Below are 19,438 nucleotides of genomic sequence, written 5' to 3' on the forward strand. Positions count from 1 at the left end.
GTCCGTGTAACCAGGGCTCCAGAAATTCTTCTCCTGGACAACCCTGTCAGCGCTCCTGAACAGAGGCCCGATTGGTTACCTCTGGAAGCAGTTGGGGGAAGGTTACGTCTAAACCATCCAGTTTTGTTTACAATAACCTCAGATACCTGGGTACAGAAAATAATTACCAGGGGTTACCATATTCCCTTCAGTCTGCCCAAAGTCCCAAAAGCGAATCCCCAATGTTCCACACTGTCAGAAGGATCTAGCAGTACTAGAGATTCAAAAGCTGCTTCAAAAAAAAGAGTCATCCAAGTAGTCCCAACAGACCAAATAGGATCCGGATTCTACTAGGGATTCTTTTTAGTGCCAAAGAAAACAGGAGACTAGAGACCAGTCTTGGATCTCAGCCTATTGAACAAATTTGTACAACAGAAAAAATTCCAGATGGTCATAGTTCAATCCTTCCCTTCCTAGAGAAGGATGATTGGATGTGCTGTATAGACTTTCAGGATGTGTATTACCACATAAAAATGGACAAATTCTCCAGAAGGTATGTCTATTTCTGGCTAGGAGCCAGTCATTACATTGGCCCCCTGGGGCTTCTATATGCCTTTCCCCCAGTTCCACTGTTCCACCAGTTTCTGAGGAAAGCCCAACAGTTGAGGCACAGTGGTTCTCATTGCACTATATTGGCCCCATCAAGTCTGGTTTCCCTTTCTTTGGCCTAATCTGGTTCACCATTCGTGGACTCTAGACCCAGCTCCGGGCCTACCATCTCACATTCAGGGTCTTGTGCATCCCAGTCTTCAAATGTTCAAGCTGACGGCTTGGTTTCTCTGATTCCAGTAATTGCCAGGCAGAAAAACTTGTCCTCTCCAGTGCAAAGGATACTTCTGGCCTCCCATAAACCATCCACCCGGAAGCTTTATCTTAGCAAATGGAAAAGATTTTCAATTTGGGCTACTGCAAATCACATAGACCCTTTCTTGGTGTCATTTGACAAGGTACTGGAATATTTAGCTACCGTGTGTGAAATGAGGGCTTCTACATCTACAGTTAGGGTCCATTTGGCTGCCATTTCAAACTTTCATAACGGTTTTGATGACCATTCCTTGATGTCTCATCGTCTATTCAAAATATTTCTTAAAGGCACTCTACATTTAAAACCCCCTTTTAAGGATCCTGTAGCACCATGGGATTTGACCTTAGTCTTGCAGTGTCTAGTTTTACAGCCCTTTGAGCCAACAGCCACTTGCGACCTCAAGTTCCTATCTTGGAAAACTCTCTTCTTAGTAGCTATCACGTCTGCTATTAGAATTTCAGAATTACAGGCTTTATGTGTAAAATATCCATTAGTCATTTTTCACAAAGAAAGAATATCACTCAGAACCAGTCTCACCTTCCTTCCCAAAGTGGTATCAGAGTCTGATATCAACCAGTCCATAGACTTACCAGTTTTCTTCCCAAATTTTACAACAAAGGAAAGTACTGTCTACACTTGCTAGATGTCCACAGACAATTATGATTTCACTTGGATAGAATGGAATCTTCTATAAAATCAGACCAACTATTTCTACCATTTTCAGGACCCAGATTAGGCAAGTCTATATCAAAGGTCACCCTGTCAAAATGGCTAAGAGGCAGTATTAACTTTATATATAACCAAAACAAACTCAAGTTGTTATTTTCTGTTAGAGCTCATTCTACAAGATCTGTTTCCACTTCAGCTGTCTTCCATTCCAGAGCTTCTATGGAAGACATATGTGCAGCTGCAACTTGGACTACTACGCATAACTTTATCACTCGTAAGTTAGACATGGTCTCCAGGGGAAGAGCATCCTCTGGCTCTATGATGCTCAGGAATATCCTTCTTTAGAGCCTCCCAAGATCTAAAGTAGCTAGGGACTCTGTCCCATCAGTCAAGAATGACTGAAGATTGACAACATCAGATAAAGACGTTTTGTTCTTAACATAACGTTCTATCTGTGTTGTCGATTTTCATTCATTCTTGACACACACACACACCCCCCTCCAAAATACTCCTGGAGGTCTGGACCTAGTCCTGGGATGTTATAGGGTTATACCTTAGACAGGGCTTCTGCATTTTCTTAAATGTTGGACAAACTCAATCTAAGGTAATGGGGAGAGAGGCATTGTGGGTAGAGCCTTAGCTGGAGAGTTTTTGGCTGGTGCGAGCTATGTATAATGGCTGAGTTGGTTTCGAGAGGTTGGAACTGAACCCATCAGTCAAGAATGAATGAAGATCAACAACACAGATGGAACATTATGGTAAGAAGAGAACGTCTTTTTTTTTAAAGACTTTTTATGTTTACTAGCTTTCCTGCTTGTTTTCCCAATGAGAGGGGCATAAGTTTCAGCTTGACCATGGAAAAAGCTACCAGTCTTTGGTCACTCCTCCTCCCAGCCACAAAAAGAAAAAAGTTAAGCAAGCAGCCTTTGCTACCACAGCAGACTAACAATTTATCTCAGCTGCAGGTGGTTGACTCTGCTATGGCCATTGTTTGCTCCTCAGACCACTCATCCTTTAGCCTGGGTCCCTCTGGTGTAGTACTTCAGCCATTATGGACTGGGGGGGTAGCCAAATTCTCTGTGGCTATTGGTGTACCCTCGGTGGGCAAGGAAGAGCCACTCTTTGTCAGTCATGAGAGAGGGAGCAGAGAAGACTTCCCTGTTTTGTCAGAATGTTGTGCTGATCCCTGGCGAAGCTGCTGTTGCAACTGATAACTTTTGGCCCAATTTTTCCTGTCAAAAGAAAGAAAAAAAAACAGATATGTATGTACTATTCCATAAATATCCTTAGAAGTAGTTTACTGGGTTTAGCTAAGGGTTTAATTCAGGCTGTTGGTTTTTCTTGTAAGGTAGTTTCTAGTAAACGGAAGAGGGTACCTCTCCTGAAGAGATTCATTATTCTGAATCTGGACTTGAAGATGAAGGAACAGATACAGGATTTTCTCCTCAGATTTCTGATTCATACACAGGAGAGGTCCGTTTCCAATTCTGCCTGTTGGTATTTTCTATTTCTGAGACTATATCCAGTGTGTGCCAGTGTTTTCATTGTGAGAACAGTGAGGTTTCTCAGTCCCTCAAAGTACTATGAGTTGTTACAAAAAGAATTTCCAGAACCTTCACCCCTTCCTCCAGTTGTGTCAATTTTGGAGGGTGTGTATGTGTGTCACAACCTGCAGTTTTTCTTCTAGTCAGCCAGCTGCCCCTGAAAGACAGAATATATAAAGTTCCTCGGTCTTTTATTTTTTAAACACACTTCCCAAACCTGACCCAGCAGCTATAGATAAATGTCTAGCAGCAGTATAATTAATTACGTTAGTTACAATCCAACTCTGCTTTATAAGTATGGGGGTATTCTTGAGAAGTATAGAAAAAGTGTATTCTGCAATTTTTATTTTCAGAATTTTGAATCATCAAACTTGTATATTAAAGATTATCTGACTGTGAATGCATGAAGAATGTTTTCTCTGTAGTTTCTTCTTGTGAGGAAAATATGCTTTAAATAATTTAATTTCTTCGTGAAGTAAATAATCAGCACAGCTGGAAAATAAATGGCACTGAGCACCAATAAAATAGAAAATGTCAATGAACAATAAAATAGGCTCAGTGACACCCTCTTACCATATAGATGTCTATTCAGACCAAGTAATGTCCACTCTATAATTCAAAAAGGAGTCGCAAAAACTTAAAGTAAAAACCCTTTATTCGAAAATGAAAAACAGGTAAGCGCTTTCACCAAAGTGGCTTCTTCAGACCTCAAAGATACAATTTGAGTGAGTGTACTTCACTATTTGTAGGTGGATAAACTATTCAATCATGATATCACAATTGTTAAATAGGCAGATAAGATTAATTAGTTAATAAATGAATCCACATACTCCTCAACCTTAAACCATCTGTACCACAAGTATCCCATCAGGAAAGCATAAAAAATATAAATATGCCAGCAAAAGTACATTGTTTAAATACAATTAAATATATACATCACATATATCAGAGAAATTTAATCAATAAATGACATATATAAAATATATTATTAAAAGTATATCATTAAAAATAAATACATATGTATAGTATGTATTACTTAAAACATTTATTTAAATTGACCTCAGTGATAGGTTAGTAGCAAGGACAATTTACATCTAGGAACTAGACCTTGCTATAATTGCAATTTCTGTTCTTATATTTGTGATTCTGTTGTTTTCGTACATCCTAATACTTCATAAATATATGTTTGATATAACAGCCGATTGTAACACCAAACATGTTGTTTATCTTGCTGTGTGTTCCTCCTGTCCTGCCTTTTACGTTGGTAAAACTGACAGGAGACTTAGAGACAGGGTGAGAGAACATTTGTACCAAATATGTATTAAATCAGGTACAAATGCACTTTCAAAACATATCATAGCCACTGATGACACACATTATTTTAAATTTATGGTTATTTATATTAATATACCTAGAGGTGGTGACTTTAGGAATTTTACAGAGAGGAATGAAACGAATTGGATCATCAGATTTCAAGCCCATTTATACCCTGGTTTAAATGAAAAAACAGGCAGCGGTCACAGAACGCTAGTGAACGCTAATCTACTCACAACCACAAAAGTCCAAATCTGGGTGAAAAGTTGTTCGAACTCCACACAAGTGTTTTGAAAAAATCTTTATGCAATAAAATGTAAAAAGTTGAGCGCTTTCACCCACATATCGTGGGCTTCATCAGAACAACCTGAACAGCTGATCATTTCCATTTAAATCAGCTGTTCAGGTTGTTCTGATGAAGCCCACGATATGTGGGTGAAAGCGCTCAACTTTTTACATTTTATTGCATAAAGATTTTTTCAAAACACTCGTGTGGAGTTCGAACAACTTTTTTCACCCAGATTTGGACTTTTGTGGTTGTGAGTAGATTAGCGTTCACTAGCGTTCTGTGACCGCTGCCTGTTTTTTCGTGACTGAACTGAACATTTGGTTTCTGGTTTAAATGAGAAAATCCCTTTTAAACCAGCTCTTAAAAATAGGAGGCTTGTTTTTAAGTTAACTTTATATATTTTTAAATAAATGTTTAAGTAATGCATACTATATATTTATGTATTTATTTTTAATGATATACTTTTAATATATTTTATATATGTCATTTATTGATTAAGTTTCTTTGATATGTGATTTATATATTTGATTGTATTTTGTATTTAAACAATGTACTTTTGCTGGCATATTTATATCTTTTATGCTTTCCTGATGGGATACTTGTGGTAAAGATGGTTTAAGGTTGAGGAGTATGTGGATTCATTTATTAACTAATTAATCTTATTTGCCTATTTACCAATTGTGATGTCATGATTGAATAAGTTACACCTACAAATAGTGAAATACATTCACTCAAATCTTTGAGGTCTGAAGAAACCACTTTGGTGAAAGCGCTTACCTGTTTTTAGTTTTCGAATAAAGGGTTTTTACTTTAAGTTTTTGCAATTCCTTTTTGAATTATAGAGTAGATATTACTTGGTCTGAATAGACATCTATATGGTAACTACTAGTGACTGCCAATTTAATTTCTTCAGTTGCACAAGTCAATACTCATTGTTTACAGCATGTGTTTGACTCATTTGATACTTCTTCCAGGGCTTTGACTCAGTTTATCTTCTCCCAGGGCTATGGCCACGGGTACTGTTTTGAGCTTCGCTTGGCTGCCTTTTCAGAATCTCCTGGATAATGTAAAATGAAATTTTAGATCGTCCTTTGGCTAGAGATTTAGTTTTTGGTTCCTCTGCTGAAGAGATGATCAAAACGTATGAAGAAAGGCGTAAGTTGATACAGGGAATCTCTAGATTTTTCAGCCCTCCATTTCCAAATTTTCTAAGGGATTCTCCAACCCCTTATCCAGTTCCGGGAAAAAATAAACACTTTCAACAAAATTCAGGTAAACAGACTTTTTAAAGTTTTTCAAGGTAGTGCCAACGGAATAACCAGGACACATTGAAGGCTAGTTATTCTCTGGTTTTATAATATTTGTGTGAGTTACTATTTTGTGGCCCTTTCTTACTCCTCTGTCAAGGTTCATTATTGGCCATTTTATCACGTTTGCCCATGGATCCTCCTATTGCATTTTCATGTCAAGAATGTTTTTAAAAAAGGTTCTGCGTAAGAGGTCTCAAAGAAAGGCAGTGCCCCTCCTTGGGATATTAATCTTGTGTTAGAAAAACTAACAGTTGCTCCATTTGAACCAGCTAATTTGACTGACTTGATATTTTTAACATGGAAGACTGCTATACTGTTTGCTGTGACCTCTGCATGAAGGGTATCTGCATTTCAGGCTTTTATAGTGAGTCAGCTTTATCTCATTTTTCACAAAGGTATGGTTTCTTTGAGAACTAATCCTTCTTTTATGCCTAAAGTGGTATTGAAGTTTGCATTCAGCTAAACTATCCATCTCCCTGTTGTCTTTCCTGAACCTATGAGAGAGGGGGGGGATACTCCATACCTTGCATGTGCACAGGCAACTTTGGTATTACCTTGACAGAACTAAATCTGTTAGATCTTCAGATCATTTTTTCATTTCCTGTGAGGGATGGAGGAAGGGACATCCTGTGTCAAAGCAGACGATTTCCAAATGGTTGTCAAAAACTATTACCGTTTGTTGTATTCCCTACAATAAAACTATTCTAGATAAGGTGAAGGCCTCCTCTACTAGGACCTTAGTTTCAACTATGGCTTTTTGGAAAGGGTTGGATTCTAGAAGTATTCTAGAAGCATCATCTTGGTGCTCTGTACATATTTTTACAAAACATTGTAAACTTGATTCCTTCTCTTAGGTCTAGATCAGGCTTTGCTAGGACCATTCTCCAGGGGCTCTTGGACTCTTCTCCTTCCACACCTCAAATGTATTTAGCTATTGTAATCTGCCCATATAGCTATGGCTACTGCAGCAGTTATCAGTATGATAAGCATAGTACAGTTGTGTAAGTAAAGTTACGTGAACGGTAGATGTTCATATGATCACTGCTACTGTAACTGCTCCCTCCCTCTCTCCCTCGATACCCACTGTTTTTGGGTGTGTTGTTTATGCCATGACATGGGCATTTATGGTTTGTTGTTCCTAGCATTTCCCTTTCAGGGCTCAGCCTTCCTCTTTCTGTTGGCATAAATGCTCTTAAGGGCTTGGCACTCAAACCTGTCTTTTTAGTTAGCGCAGCTCAAGCTGATGGTTAGGGCATGTGGAAGGTGCCCTGAAGCTTTGGAAGCTGGCTGGCTGTTATATCCTTGGCAGAATATAACCCCATATAGCTAAGGCTACTGCAGCAGTGCTACACTTAAAGAAATCCCAATCCCTCAGAGCCACACGCTCCAGGGATCTAAACCTTGTCATCACAATAAACAAAACATGCTGGAGGGATAGGTTCATGACCCAGAGACTCCCCAGACTCTGGAATAGATTGCCCATACATGTCAAGCAGAGTGCCTCTTTGGCCCTCTTCAAAAGGAACCTTGACGATTGGATGGGAGAAAGGAAATTCACCCCGGGGATCACGTCAGTCGCCCTGCTAGACAGGGGTCCAGGGAAGTAAATAGTGTGGGAAGAAATAGCCAGGGAATTGTTATGGCTAGGCTTGTATAGACCCTAGGGCTAATAGCCTAGTACCAACCTATGAACCTATGATCATTCAAACATCTACTGATATGGTATATTTACTTACACAACTGTACTTTTTAACTTATAGGGCTTTTGTATAGTTAGTGGTATATTGCAGTTTCTAGGAGAGTGTGGAAAGTAAGGTAATCATAATACAGCAAGGAATTTACATTTTTTGCTAAATTAAGTGTGGCACTGTAGTACTAAAATGCTTTAACCTGAACTGTGCACCTAAAAATGGTTGTATTTTGATGAGTATATAGTGTTCTGGTGGTTGACTTGGTTTATTCAGCTAAAGTTCATATATTTTGGTAACTATCTTGACCCATTTACTAAATTCATAGTTTTAAAAATGCTTTTATTCCTTTTGTCTTTTAGGCTGGCACTGCGTCTTCCACTGTGCAGACTGTTTCAGGAAGTAGAGACCTTCAGGTATAGGGCTATCTCAGATACCTGGCTGACAGTGAATAGAATGGAACAGTCACGGACTGAATATAGAGGTGCACTGTTATGGATGAAAGATGTTTCTCAAGAATTAGATCCAGATCTTTACAAACAAATGGAAAAATTTAGAAAGGTACAATACTTTCTGCCTTGAACTGTTAAAAATGACAGGTAGTTTGCACAGTTTATGCTTTCATCATTTTTTACCTTTTAGCAGTTACCACTGTAGAACTGTACTAGGTCAGTTATAATTCTGGGAGTGTTAGTACCTTGGAGTCTTGTTAGGTCAGTGTAATTCAACACCTTCTGTATAAGATTGTTTTTTTCTGTTGTATTGTTTGCTGTAATTTGATTTTTCTTACAAGTAGAGTTTGATGTTTGTTTAAATTCATGAACCTCTACCCGAGAACAAAACTTAGCTTTATTGTACATTTTTCCAGAGTGTATGCATAATGTGTTTGAGGGGAGCACTGTTTGCTTCTTTTATGTAAGTAGTTGGTTGTAGTCAGTGTGATTTGCATCATTTGGTATCTCAGTGTCACTTTACACACCCACTGTATTATATGTTGCTGTGATACTTTTGTTAAACTGTTCCATAACATTATTTATGCTGTTCCTTCTGAATGTATGTTTACTAGAAATGTGAGGGTCTTGTATATCACTGTGTTTTACTTTTTACTGCCTTCTTGGGTCATGACTGAAATGAGACCGTTTTAGATATATTGCCCTACCCATTTTAACAATTGAGTAGAAAATCTCACCTTAACCATCAGATAGGACTAACTGCTGAACTCAGTAGTCACCTTACCTACCACTTTCTTCTGTCCTAGGCTGTAACACTTCCCCTTGTTCCCGTAATGCAGTGCAAATCTCTGTCCCTCCCCCCTCTCTACTTTTCCAGATTTCTCTTGCTGCTGAACAGTTTGTATTTGACAAGACAGCCCCAGGCTATCTTTTATCATTTGCTGGCTGCTGTTTTTTGGTAGTTTGGATATTTGCCTTCAACCACATTGATGTCTTGATGTCTGTCTTAAGTTCAGGTTATAGCTTTCCATTGTTTTTTCTGTTAAACTGAGGTCTTGTCACATTAGTCCTCTGCTTTATAGACCACAGCCACCATTCTATTCTTAGGCTTTATAGTGGAGTCTTTCTTTTAGCTGGTTCCTCTTGACATTGTGTGAGGATTGGTTGTTATTTTCAAAGGATAAGCTTTCTGGTTTCAAAATATTGTCAAGCTGCAGCCGTAAAATGCTGTCTTAAGGTAATCATAGCTTGTGTGTAGAGTGGTGGGCAATATTGATGCAAAAGGAAATAGCACAAAAGCAGTTGGACTGGGAAACACATGCCAGATGAACAGATGTAAGGTTTCTTGGAATCCATGTTGATTGGGAACAGAGGATGTATCTACAGGATTTTATTCAGCTCAAGTATAATGAAGTACTGGAACTCCTGTAAGATAATTTGGTTACACTTGACAGAGTATATACAATTGCAGCTGGGTCACAAAAAACTCAGAAGAGCGATAGCCAAATTCCTCTTTACAAAAAAAAAAAAAAAAAAGTTGTTGGCTGTGGCAAAAGGAAAAAAAAGACTAACAATTGACAGAGTTGGAATATGAATCTTTGCTGATGAACACAAAAATATGTGGAGGTGAGGAGTTCACAAATACCAGAAGTACTCTGACAGAAGATTAAATCATATTTTATTACCTAGCTACTTTGAAAGTTGTTTAGGATTGAAATTATCTTGTTGTATCATTTCATACATTGGCTCAAGCAGAACTGGAACTTAAAACATTTGGAGAGACTGATGTTTACAAACTTCTGGCTATATTCTGTGTTAATATTAATAGTCTAAATTACATCAGGAAGATGAATTGGTTCTTTGCGTAATAAAAGAAAAGTGATTTATTGTGTACTGGAAAGTCATTATGGATAATATAGTTGCATATATTAAAACATCAGAAAAGTAGATTGCTTAGACACCTTGCACAGTGCTGGGGGTATTGATTTTAATTTAAAAATCTAACACTGATATTAAGATTTCCGAGGTATTCGGGGAGATTATGTGAATAGTGCTGTTAATGCTGCAAAAATTTAGCTGTACCCACTTGTCTGTTGGATCAGTTTATTTCTTAGATAATATTTCTAATGTATTACAGGATCTTACTGTTGCTTCTGTTATGGGGACTGGAACATCATCTTGGACAAGTGGACTGCCAACTTTACCAAGTGTGAAATTGTTTGCATCGCAAGGTTTTGATCCAAACCCATTCTTTAACAGTTAGGTGGAGAGTTAAGACTCTGAAGAATAGAAAATATGTATGCATCTGACAGTACAGGGTATAACTTTTAGTAGAATAGATATTTACCTGGCACCTTTTGAATTTATAATGTCTAGATTTACATCTGAAGTGGTTTATCACTTCCTAGACCATTGGGCATTAACATTTGTGTTTGGATTGGAGGTTGTTAAAGTACAATTGGTAGTAATCTTGGTTTTCCCTTCTTGCTTGAATAATAATTTAATTAAGAAAATAAGGAAAGAATTAGGTCAGCTTTTAATTGAAAATAATCTAACGCAACCGGCTTTCTTGATTTATATTTGAGAAGGGCTATATTTTTTTGAGAGTGCATTTTTCACAAAGTTGAGAGCAAAACAATAGAAATTACTTAGTCTCATATCTGTAACGTAAGTAGATATACACTTGTTTTTTTCTTTTGGGTGATTTTAATAGGTACAGTATTCAGTTGAAGAGTTTGATAAAGAAAATTGGGAGGAGGCCTATATAATTTATAAACTATTAATGAAAGGAGAGTCAGTGGTCCTGACAGACTCTTGTGTTAGACCTCTATTCAATGAAATAATGATAATACTAGTGATATTTTATCCCCAAGATTTTCAATTAGTAGTAATATTAACAAATATTTAAATTATGTATTCCCCTTGGAAATCTAATCAGGGTAAGTTAAGACATGGTTGTAGAATTTTTCCATGTTTTGATAGATTCCCTTTATTCTGTTTACCGAGTAGAACTTTTATGAATCCCTTAATGTTAAAAGAAATGCAAGGACTAGATGGGCTTTTCTTAGAATTCTTCCTTTTGTAGTTATATTGCTAACAGTATTAAGCTAATTAATATGACAATACTTTGGTATACGACCTTTCCTGTATGTTGTAAATTTTATACTAACTAAAGCTTTGTCTTTAAAAAGGAAGGGGAATCTGAAGCAGATGTTATCATTATTGCCCAATTTCTGTACTAAGTTAGGAATTCAAAATTATCTCTAATGCTTTTAGTAATAAGAGAGTAAACCAGTTGCCTAAGATTATTTATCAGAATACATATAGGAACAGCATGGTTTTGTACCAGCAAAGAATATTTCCCAAACAACGGTACTTTTGCAGCATATTTTCTGACAGCATATGAAAAACAAACATTGGGCACTACTTTGTCTATAATATATTCTGATGCGTATAAGGCTTTTGATTTATTAAACATGGGCTATATTTTGAAGTCCTGTAATACTCCCATCAATGTGTTGCTGTAATACATAACCTGTATAGAGGAACAGTGGCTTCATTACCACTTAGTATATGCAACTTATCCTTCATTGCTGTAAAAACAGGAATACGAAAGGAGTATCCTTTATCACTCTCAATTTTTGTGATTGCTGTTAGCCTGCTACTGTATAGAACATCTGAATTATCAGATGATATAGAGATTGGTAATCATATTTGTTTGATTGCACATGCTGATGACATGATATTTTCTACCTTGTTTCAGCAAAATAATCCTGACTTTCTCTGATGAAGTAATTACTGTTGTGTTTACTAAATGAATCTTGCTAAATTGACCAGAATGTTGATATTCGCTCATCAGACTTTGGAGATCCCTGTAGTAGAAGAGAGAAAGTTCCTTTGGATTTGCTGTACTAGTCACTGTATACCAGTATTGCATGCTAACTATGAACATATATGCCCTAAGTATGCCTCAACATTTTTTTGAGAGCTACTAATTTGGTTCAGTCATATAATCTGATGTTATCAGTTTTCATTCTGTCCTCAACTGATGGGTTTGGATCTGATCCCTCGGATCTGACTTGGTCATTGCTAAAGCTTGTGGCAACCAAAAACTCTCAAGCTTCTCCCTTATCCATAATGCTCAAACCCCAAGTACTCTAGATCTTGTTTTCCGCTCTATGCGAAAGACATGGTGACTGTTACTGTTGAGCAGATAAGCCTTTAAGTTGTAAAATGTTTCTATTTTTCTTTGTGAAACCTGTCAATTTCTTTGTATTGTTTGATCCCTTACCTAACTGCTTACCTTATCACTGTTTTTCTAGTTAAAACATCTTTTTGTCCCTCTGTTCTTCCTTCCATACAAATGTGTACCTTCAAGTACTATTGTTAGTATTCTTTCCCTTTTTCTGTACTCTGTGTAGTTTTCTTTTTACCATTACTTTCTATCTATTCCTTTTATAAAAAAAATAATGAAGTATTTATATCTTTGTTTTCTACTGTTTAATATTCTTAGAATCTGCTTGTTTCTTCACTGTTCTTTCCTACCATGGCAGAGAAAGAAGAGAGCTCAGCTGGATTAAAAAAATGTCTTAAGTGTGGGCACAAAATTCTGTTATTGGATGCCCACATTTTGTGTGTGTATTGTCTGGCATCTCTCCATTTACAAGAAGACTGTTCTATTTATAATGGGTTTAACCCTAAAGCCCTTGTAGAAAGAAAATAATAAATTGATTTTAAAAGGGCTTCTTCCTTCTTTCAGAAAGGCTTTATCTGGAGCTATGTCCCCTAAAAAATCTAAAAGGTCTAAATCTCCTTCTTCAAGCCCCTTCTACCTCTTCCTCTATGGCTTTGGAGTAACCTAGAAAAAGGCCGCCTCCTTTTCTGAATTCTCCTTCAGATCCTAAAGGAAAAAAAGTCTAAATTTTCAGTTCTAACATCAACCTCGAATCTGAAGCGCACAAAAATGGGGTTTATTGGATTTGACCTCAACATTGGATCCAAAGCAAAAGAAAAAAGAAATGTCTGATCAGACGACTTCAGATTTAATGCATAAGCCAAATGATCCAGCTAGTATTGTTTACCTTCCAAGGCTAGATATTTCCCTCAGTAGATCCAGTTCCCTCCAGGGTTCCCTCTCCATTTTTGGAGAGACCTAGATCCCCTTCTGGATTCTCCACTCACTCTTCCAGGTGCTTAACAGAAGAAGATGTGGAGAGAGTTGAGAAGAATTCTCTCTGCACAGACTCTGATGGGTGCCCCCTTCTTCTCCTACCCCTTCAGGTCAGGAGGTCTGATCTTTTATCACACCCCTCTCTTCCAGTTCCTCCTCTAACTCATTCCACCATCTCAAGACTCCTTGGATCTGAGACATCTAGCTCCATCTGACTTTGATCCGAGGATACCTTTATCCTCTGATCCCAAGTTTGCTCTGAGCATTTTGCATTACTCTTTGACGGGTGTACCACCGCAATCAAACTCCCCACCTGACACTGTCCCCGGAGCGGGTCGCGCCTGGGCGCTTGGAGCCAGAAGCAAGAGCCCCGGTGAGGCTCACCCCCCCCCCGTCTCACCGGGTAAGTGAAAAAACGATGAGTAGTGGTATTTCATCGGTGGCCAAGGCCTCCCACTTATTCAACACCTCTCATGTCTCTTCACAGTACCAGACTAGAGTCAAGCTCAACAGGGTCTTCTTTCCCCGCTGATTCTGCCAAGCCCATTCCCTTGGCTGTGGTTTCGCTAGATAGTAGGTAGGGACAGTGAGAATCTCGTTCATCCATTCATGCACATCACTAATTAGATGTCGAGGCAGTTGGAGACTTCCTGTTGGATCTGAGCTGTCAGAGTCGACTCCTAAGTTGTTGGAGTCATCTCTGCACATTGGAGCCTCTGTACAGGTTAGCTTGGCTCCAGCTTCTGCCTCGGGGGGGTTGCCCTTGGAGCATGGAGGGATAATGGTCCAGGAGCTTGCCTTTTTGGATCCAAGGTCCTCTCCCTCTTTGGGGAGGTCTGCCTTTGAGGCTGTGGAGAAAGCATTGTCTGTCTCAGCAACGCAGACTGTTCTACCCCTATTGGAGCCTCAGTCTACAGGCTTGATGTGTCTTTGCTTGGAGTCTCAACCCTCTTTTCCACAGGTACATCCAGTAGTGAAACCTCAGGCTTTCCAACTGGATGTCTCAACTTCTTCTGATACCTCCCCAGAGTATCCTACTGAGGAAGGAGGTCCCTAAGAAGATGACGTGCAAGAGGAAGCACTTGGACTCCCCAGAGGAGTCTATCACAGAAGATATGGACTTTAGTGAGGGTGACGGGTCCCCACGGTCACCTCCTGAAAATGTCTCATTTGGAGACATCTTTGAAATCTTAAAACAGAGTGGTGACTGTTGATGTCCAGCAACCCTTCATCTGCAGAGTCTGTATTCCTGGAGGCTTTTGGTACTGGCCCGTCTACCTCCTGGGTGACTCCACCCGCTGATGAGCTTATTGAGTTGATCTCTGTGGGCATGGAAAGATCCTGACCCAGTTGAACCACATGGGAGACCTGACAAAATTATGGTGCCACTGGAGGACAAACAATTTTGGGGAAAAGGAGTTCCTGTTGAAGTCATGGTCATGGTGATGGCCACTAAAAAGGAATTTGTCAAGGAGAGTTCCACTGTTCATCCCCCAACAAGAAGTCTCTGGTGATGAACAGGTTTGAGAAGTGTGTCTATGCTTCAGTGAGCTTTGCCTTAAGGCCACTGAATTATTTGGCACATTTCTTAAAGTTACAGAGGGTTTTGATTAAGGAGCTTTCAAATACCCTCCCAAGATCCATTTCTGATGAAGTAGAATTGTCCGTCACTTCTCAGTTGGCTACCCTGCAGTCTATTTCCAGTTCGTCCATGAGGCTCATTTCACATATAGCCGAAGGAACCTCAAGAGCAGTGGGTTCAGTCATTTCCATCAGTAGGCATGCCTGGATGCACTTATGTGATTTTGTGGCGCCCTTCGAGTCTTCTTTTGTAATGGCTCCTTTTGATGGCACATCTTTATTTGGCCCGAAAGTGAAAGAAACATTATCCGGGTGTGAGAAGGATGGAATGACCCTGTCTGCCATGGGTGGATTCTTTTTGACACCTCAAAGAGCTTTTTCCAGGAATCAGTGAGGTAATCGAAAGATGTGATTCAAAAAGTCCTAGGGGCCTTTCCAGGATACACATGGAGTAAGTTCCACCAGGGGTAATGGGAGGAACTCTAATGGTAGATGCCACCCCCTGAGGCAGAGGTGGCCTGCAAAAACAAGGGTCCAGAGATTCATTCTTTGACAGACCCTTCCATCATTCCTGAAAGGAGGCCCGATTTTCCTCCTACTCTGGAGGCAATCATGGGTTCAACTATCCCTGCACAGAGAGCCTGGCTAGAAGTAACAGCAGCTACTTTGGTATAGGGGATGTTTTCCAGAGGGTATATAATACAAAAGCAAAACTGTCTTTGAATGGTGATAAATCCAACAGACTCAAATAGATACAGGAAAAAAAAAATAAAAGCCACTGAAACCACTGCAGATATGGATACTCGTCAATACCCATCTTCAATCCTATAAATCCGGCACTTTGCCTGATGACCTAAGTGACCACTGTCTCACCTATGTAATCAAGCTCAAAGCAGACTCCTTCTACCAACCCACCTATACAACATTAAGAAACAACAAGAATTTTATTCTCACCAAGTTTCAAAATGAACTTAAGTCATGCAACTGGTCAGTACTAAAAAGTCTCCCCCTAGATGAAGCAGTAGCATACTTTAACACCATATTCCTTGCTATTCTTAACTCCCATGCTCCCAGCCGCTCTATTAGAACCAAAGTTAATATTGCACCATGGCTTTCTAAAGATAACAAAACCAAAATTTCACTCAGAAACAAAGCATGGGTCACCTACCGAAAAACAAAAGCCCGACTTGATCAACTAAGATTCAGACAGCTAAGGAATGACACCAAAAAATCTGTAACTTTAGACAAAAAGAGCTACTACTACCATCTACTGCAAAAACACCAAAACCAACCTCAAAAGTCCTGGGCAGGAATAAACAGACTACTACACCCAGGCCAAACTGCCACTCCAGCCCTCTCAGCTTCCCAACAAAAATCCTCAGTAGACATTGCTAATAACTTCAAAAACTTCTTCACAGAGACTATCCAGTCTCTAGCCAGCCAACTCTCTCCCAATGGTTCTAATTCTAATGCAGCCACACCCAGTACCCGCACATACTTTACCTACCAACCTGTTCCTACTTAACTTATTCATGCCCTACTTAAGAAACTAAGACCCACCACCCTGGCTGCTGACCTCCTCCCAGCAGACTATCTGCAAAAGGCTGCTGACACCATAGCATACCCCATCTCAATCTTGATCAACAGAGCTATATCTGAAACTACTGTACCCGCTATATGGAAAATCTCCCATGTCATACCTCTCCATAAAGGAGGCAGTTCCACTGAACTGTCAAACTTTAGACTCGTAGCTATTGTGTCACCTCTAGATACAGTTATGGAGAAGTGTGTACACATACACTCATGCACTGCATCATATGGAACAAGCTGCTGTCCAACTTTCAGCATGGCTTTAAGCCACACCACAGTACCACTTCTGCCCTCCTCACTTTCTCCAACGTCATTAAACACAACCACAATAATAACAAACTGTCCTCAGCACTCTTTCTAGATCTATCCAAGGCTTTTGACATGGTTGACCACATAATGCTTATAAATACCTTGAAGGCCTTCTCCTTAAACAACCATGCACTCCAGTGGTTTCAATCCTACCTGGCAGTCCTATGGCAGGGCAAGCTATCATCTCGTCTACCCATCACATTAGGAGTCCCCCAGGGCTCGATACTAGGACCCCTTCTTTTCTTCATCTTCATCAACGACCTACATTCAGTCATCCCAGATGCTACCTGCATTCAATATGCGGATGACTCCACCTTGATTTATTCTGACACCTCACCAGCTACTTTATTCACATTAACCCAAAATACCTTCAATACAGTGGAAAAATGGCTCTCCAGTCAACTTATAATCCTAAACCCCAACAAAACTAAGTTGCTCCTCTTTTCCCCCACACGTAGGACCCCCCCCCCCGCCATCCTTCACCATAACCGCTAACAATGGCACTATCATCTTCCCAGAAGCCCAAACTAAACTACTGGGTGTCATAGTTGATAACCTGAAGTTTGCACATATCAATCAAACTATCAAAACCATTAATAAAAAAACTTGGCCCTCTTTACAGAATCAAACCTTTCCTTACCCCACTTGCTAGAACTGCAATTGCCCGCTCCCATCTACTGTCATCTCTTCTCTACACCTCACCTCTATTCTGTAACTTAAACAAAACAGATCTTAATAAACTATCATCCTGCTATAACCACATTGCCAGATTTGCTACTGGCACAGCCTACCGGACACACCACTGTCAGAACCTAAATCGCCTAGGATGGCTTGAACTGCCTTGTCTACTGCAGTTCAACCAGCTAATAGTGGCACATAAAGTCCTTTACCAACCTGAAAATACACCTGTACTAAAAAATATTATCAGCCCCTACACCAACACCTGGCAGGCACTGCGATCATCCACTAGACTCCTAGTTCAGACATAAAAATCCAACAGTTCGGCTGGTGACTCCCTGTTTGCCAACTCTGTTGGAAAAACATGGAACAGACTCCCAGGTGACTTGACCCTAGAACCCTCACTAACTCAATTCAAAAATAAACTCAAAAAATACTTCAAAACTCATTGGTATACTTCAAAACTCATTGGTTATGTCCTTGCACTAACCCCGACTAGTGACTTCTCTATTACTTAGGTGCCTTACCTTCAACTACTTCTAACTTTTTTCTACCACACCATTTCAGGAAGGGTCATTTGTATAACTGCTGCTCAATGTGTCTTAAACCTGAATGTAATGTTATGTATATTTAACTTTGAAAATAATGTTGTTTTGTAAATTATTTTATAATAAGTTAGTACTATATGTGCTAAATGCTGGTATTGCTTATGACTGTAATCTGCTTGAAACTAGCATTTACTAAATGTTCAATGTGTATTATTATCTTGGAGTTTTTCTCTCTGGGCCTCTGCTGAAACTGGACATATATCCAGTTGGACTATCCCGGTCAACAAATGTAAAATAAGTAAATAAAATAAAAATAAATAAATAAAATTATGTTATAAGGAACAGCCAAAACATTTTCATTTTGCGAGTAATAAACGTGGTACATATAGTTGCAATGTTTGTGTCTGTTGTACATATATCTACAAACATCCTGTATGTGAGTATGACTTTACTTTGAGGGCATATGGCAGTTGGAACTCACAAAACATAATGTACATAGTGAAATGTGAATGTTGTGAAGCATTACTGTATTGGAGTGAGAAACCGTAATCTTCAGGAACATATAAGAAACCACTTATCAGATATAAAAAGGCAGGTAATAACCAATGCTCTATATAGACATATAGCAGAACAAGGTGTAGTACATGTTTTTAAATTTATGATTTTAAAAGTAATATTCAAGCCATTAAAAGGTGGGGACATTAAACCTTTAACAGAAAGTAAGGAAATGAAACGGATTTTAAGAATGAGAGTATATATTAAGTTGGGTTTGAACAGCACTGTTACTTAAAACCTTTCTATGTTTAGGTGTAATCAATTAATTGAAGTCCTTGTGATGAACCTTTTATACTATACGAGTCTGCATGTCCTCCCCGCGGTCGAGTGGGTGTTTGAAAGACATGCATTGATTGGGCATGCCTTCGTTAAGATTGGGCATCGGGCTGGTAACTCGACACCATAGAAAAAAAAAAAAAACAACTGCCAATCATTAGCAGACTGGAGTTCCGCTGTGGTGACCTCTAACCGAGAAAAGCCGCAAGACAAACAACAACAACATTGTAATTAGCTTTATTGGTTTTGTATGCCTGACAAAGCCTGAAGGCAAAAGTTTTTATTAGTGATATGAATAAAGGAGTTTGTCTGCGTTGGTTCCAGTGGCTTTTATTTGTTTTTTCCTGAGTCTATTCATTTGTTGGATTTATCACCATTCAAAGTCAGTTTTGCTTTTGTTGGAACCTTTTGCTGTTGAATGTCAGACACGAGTAGACTTGGAATTCTACCTTAAATAAGCAGTATCCCTGTGCACATATTACGAGCTGTCACTGATATTGTAGGTGTATCTGCTAATCCTCTGTTGGAAATGGGCATATGTAACATCCTGTAGAATAACGCATTGTACACACAAAGGTATAGAGCTCATGCTTCAGTATAAGAGTAAATTGAATATGTTTG

At 39.0% G+C, this 19,438-nt stretch overlaps 1 protein-coding gene across 1 annotated transcript in view; it reads left to right on the forward strand.

The window, feature by feature from the left end:
• The window catches only part of LOC122797240 (islet cell autoantigen 1-like), a 472,425-nt gene extending 453,541 nt beyond the window's left edge, over nt 1-18,884 (forward strand). The window contains exons 6-7 of the mRNA XM_044066089.1: nt 8,021-8,219; nt 18,794-18,884. Coding sequence (XP_043922024.1) covers nt 8,021-8,219; nt 18,794-18,799 — 205 coding nt within the window. The 3' untranslated portion in view covers nt 18,800-18,884. The remainder of the gene's footprint in view (nt 1-8,020; nt 8,220-18,793) is intronic.
• The last annotated feature ends 554 nt before the right edge of the window (nt 18,885-19,438 follow it).

Source organism: Protopterus annectens, chromosome 3.part0, assembly GCF_019279795.1.
Source record: "Protopterus annectens isolate FY-2018-M chromosome 3.part0, PAN1.0, whole genome shotgun sequence".
NCBI lineage: Eukaryota > Metazoa > Chordata > Ceratodontiformes > Protopteridae > Protopterus > Protopterus annectens.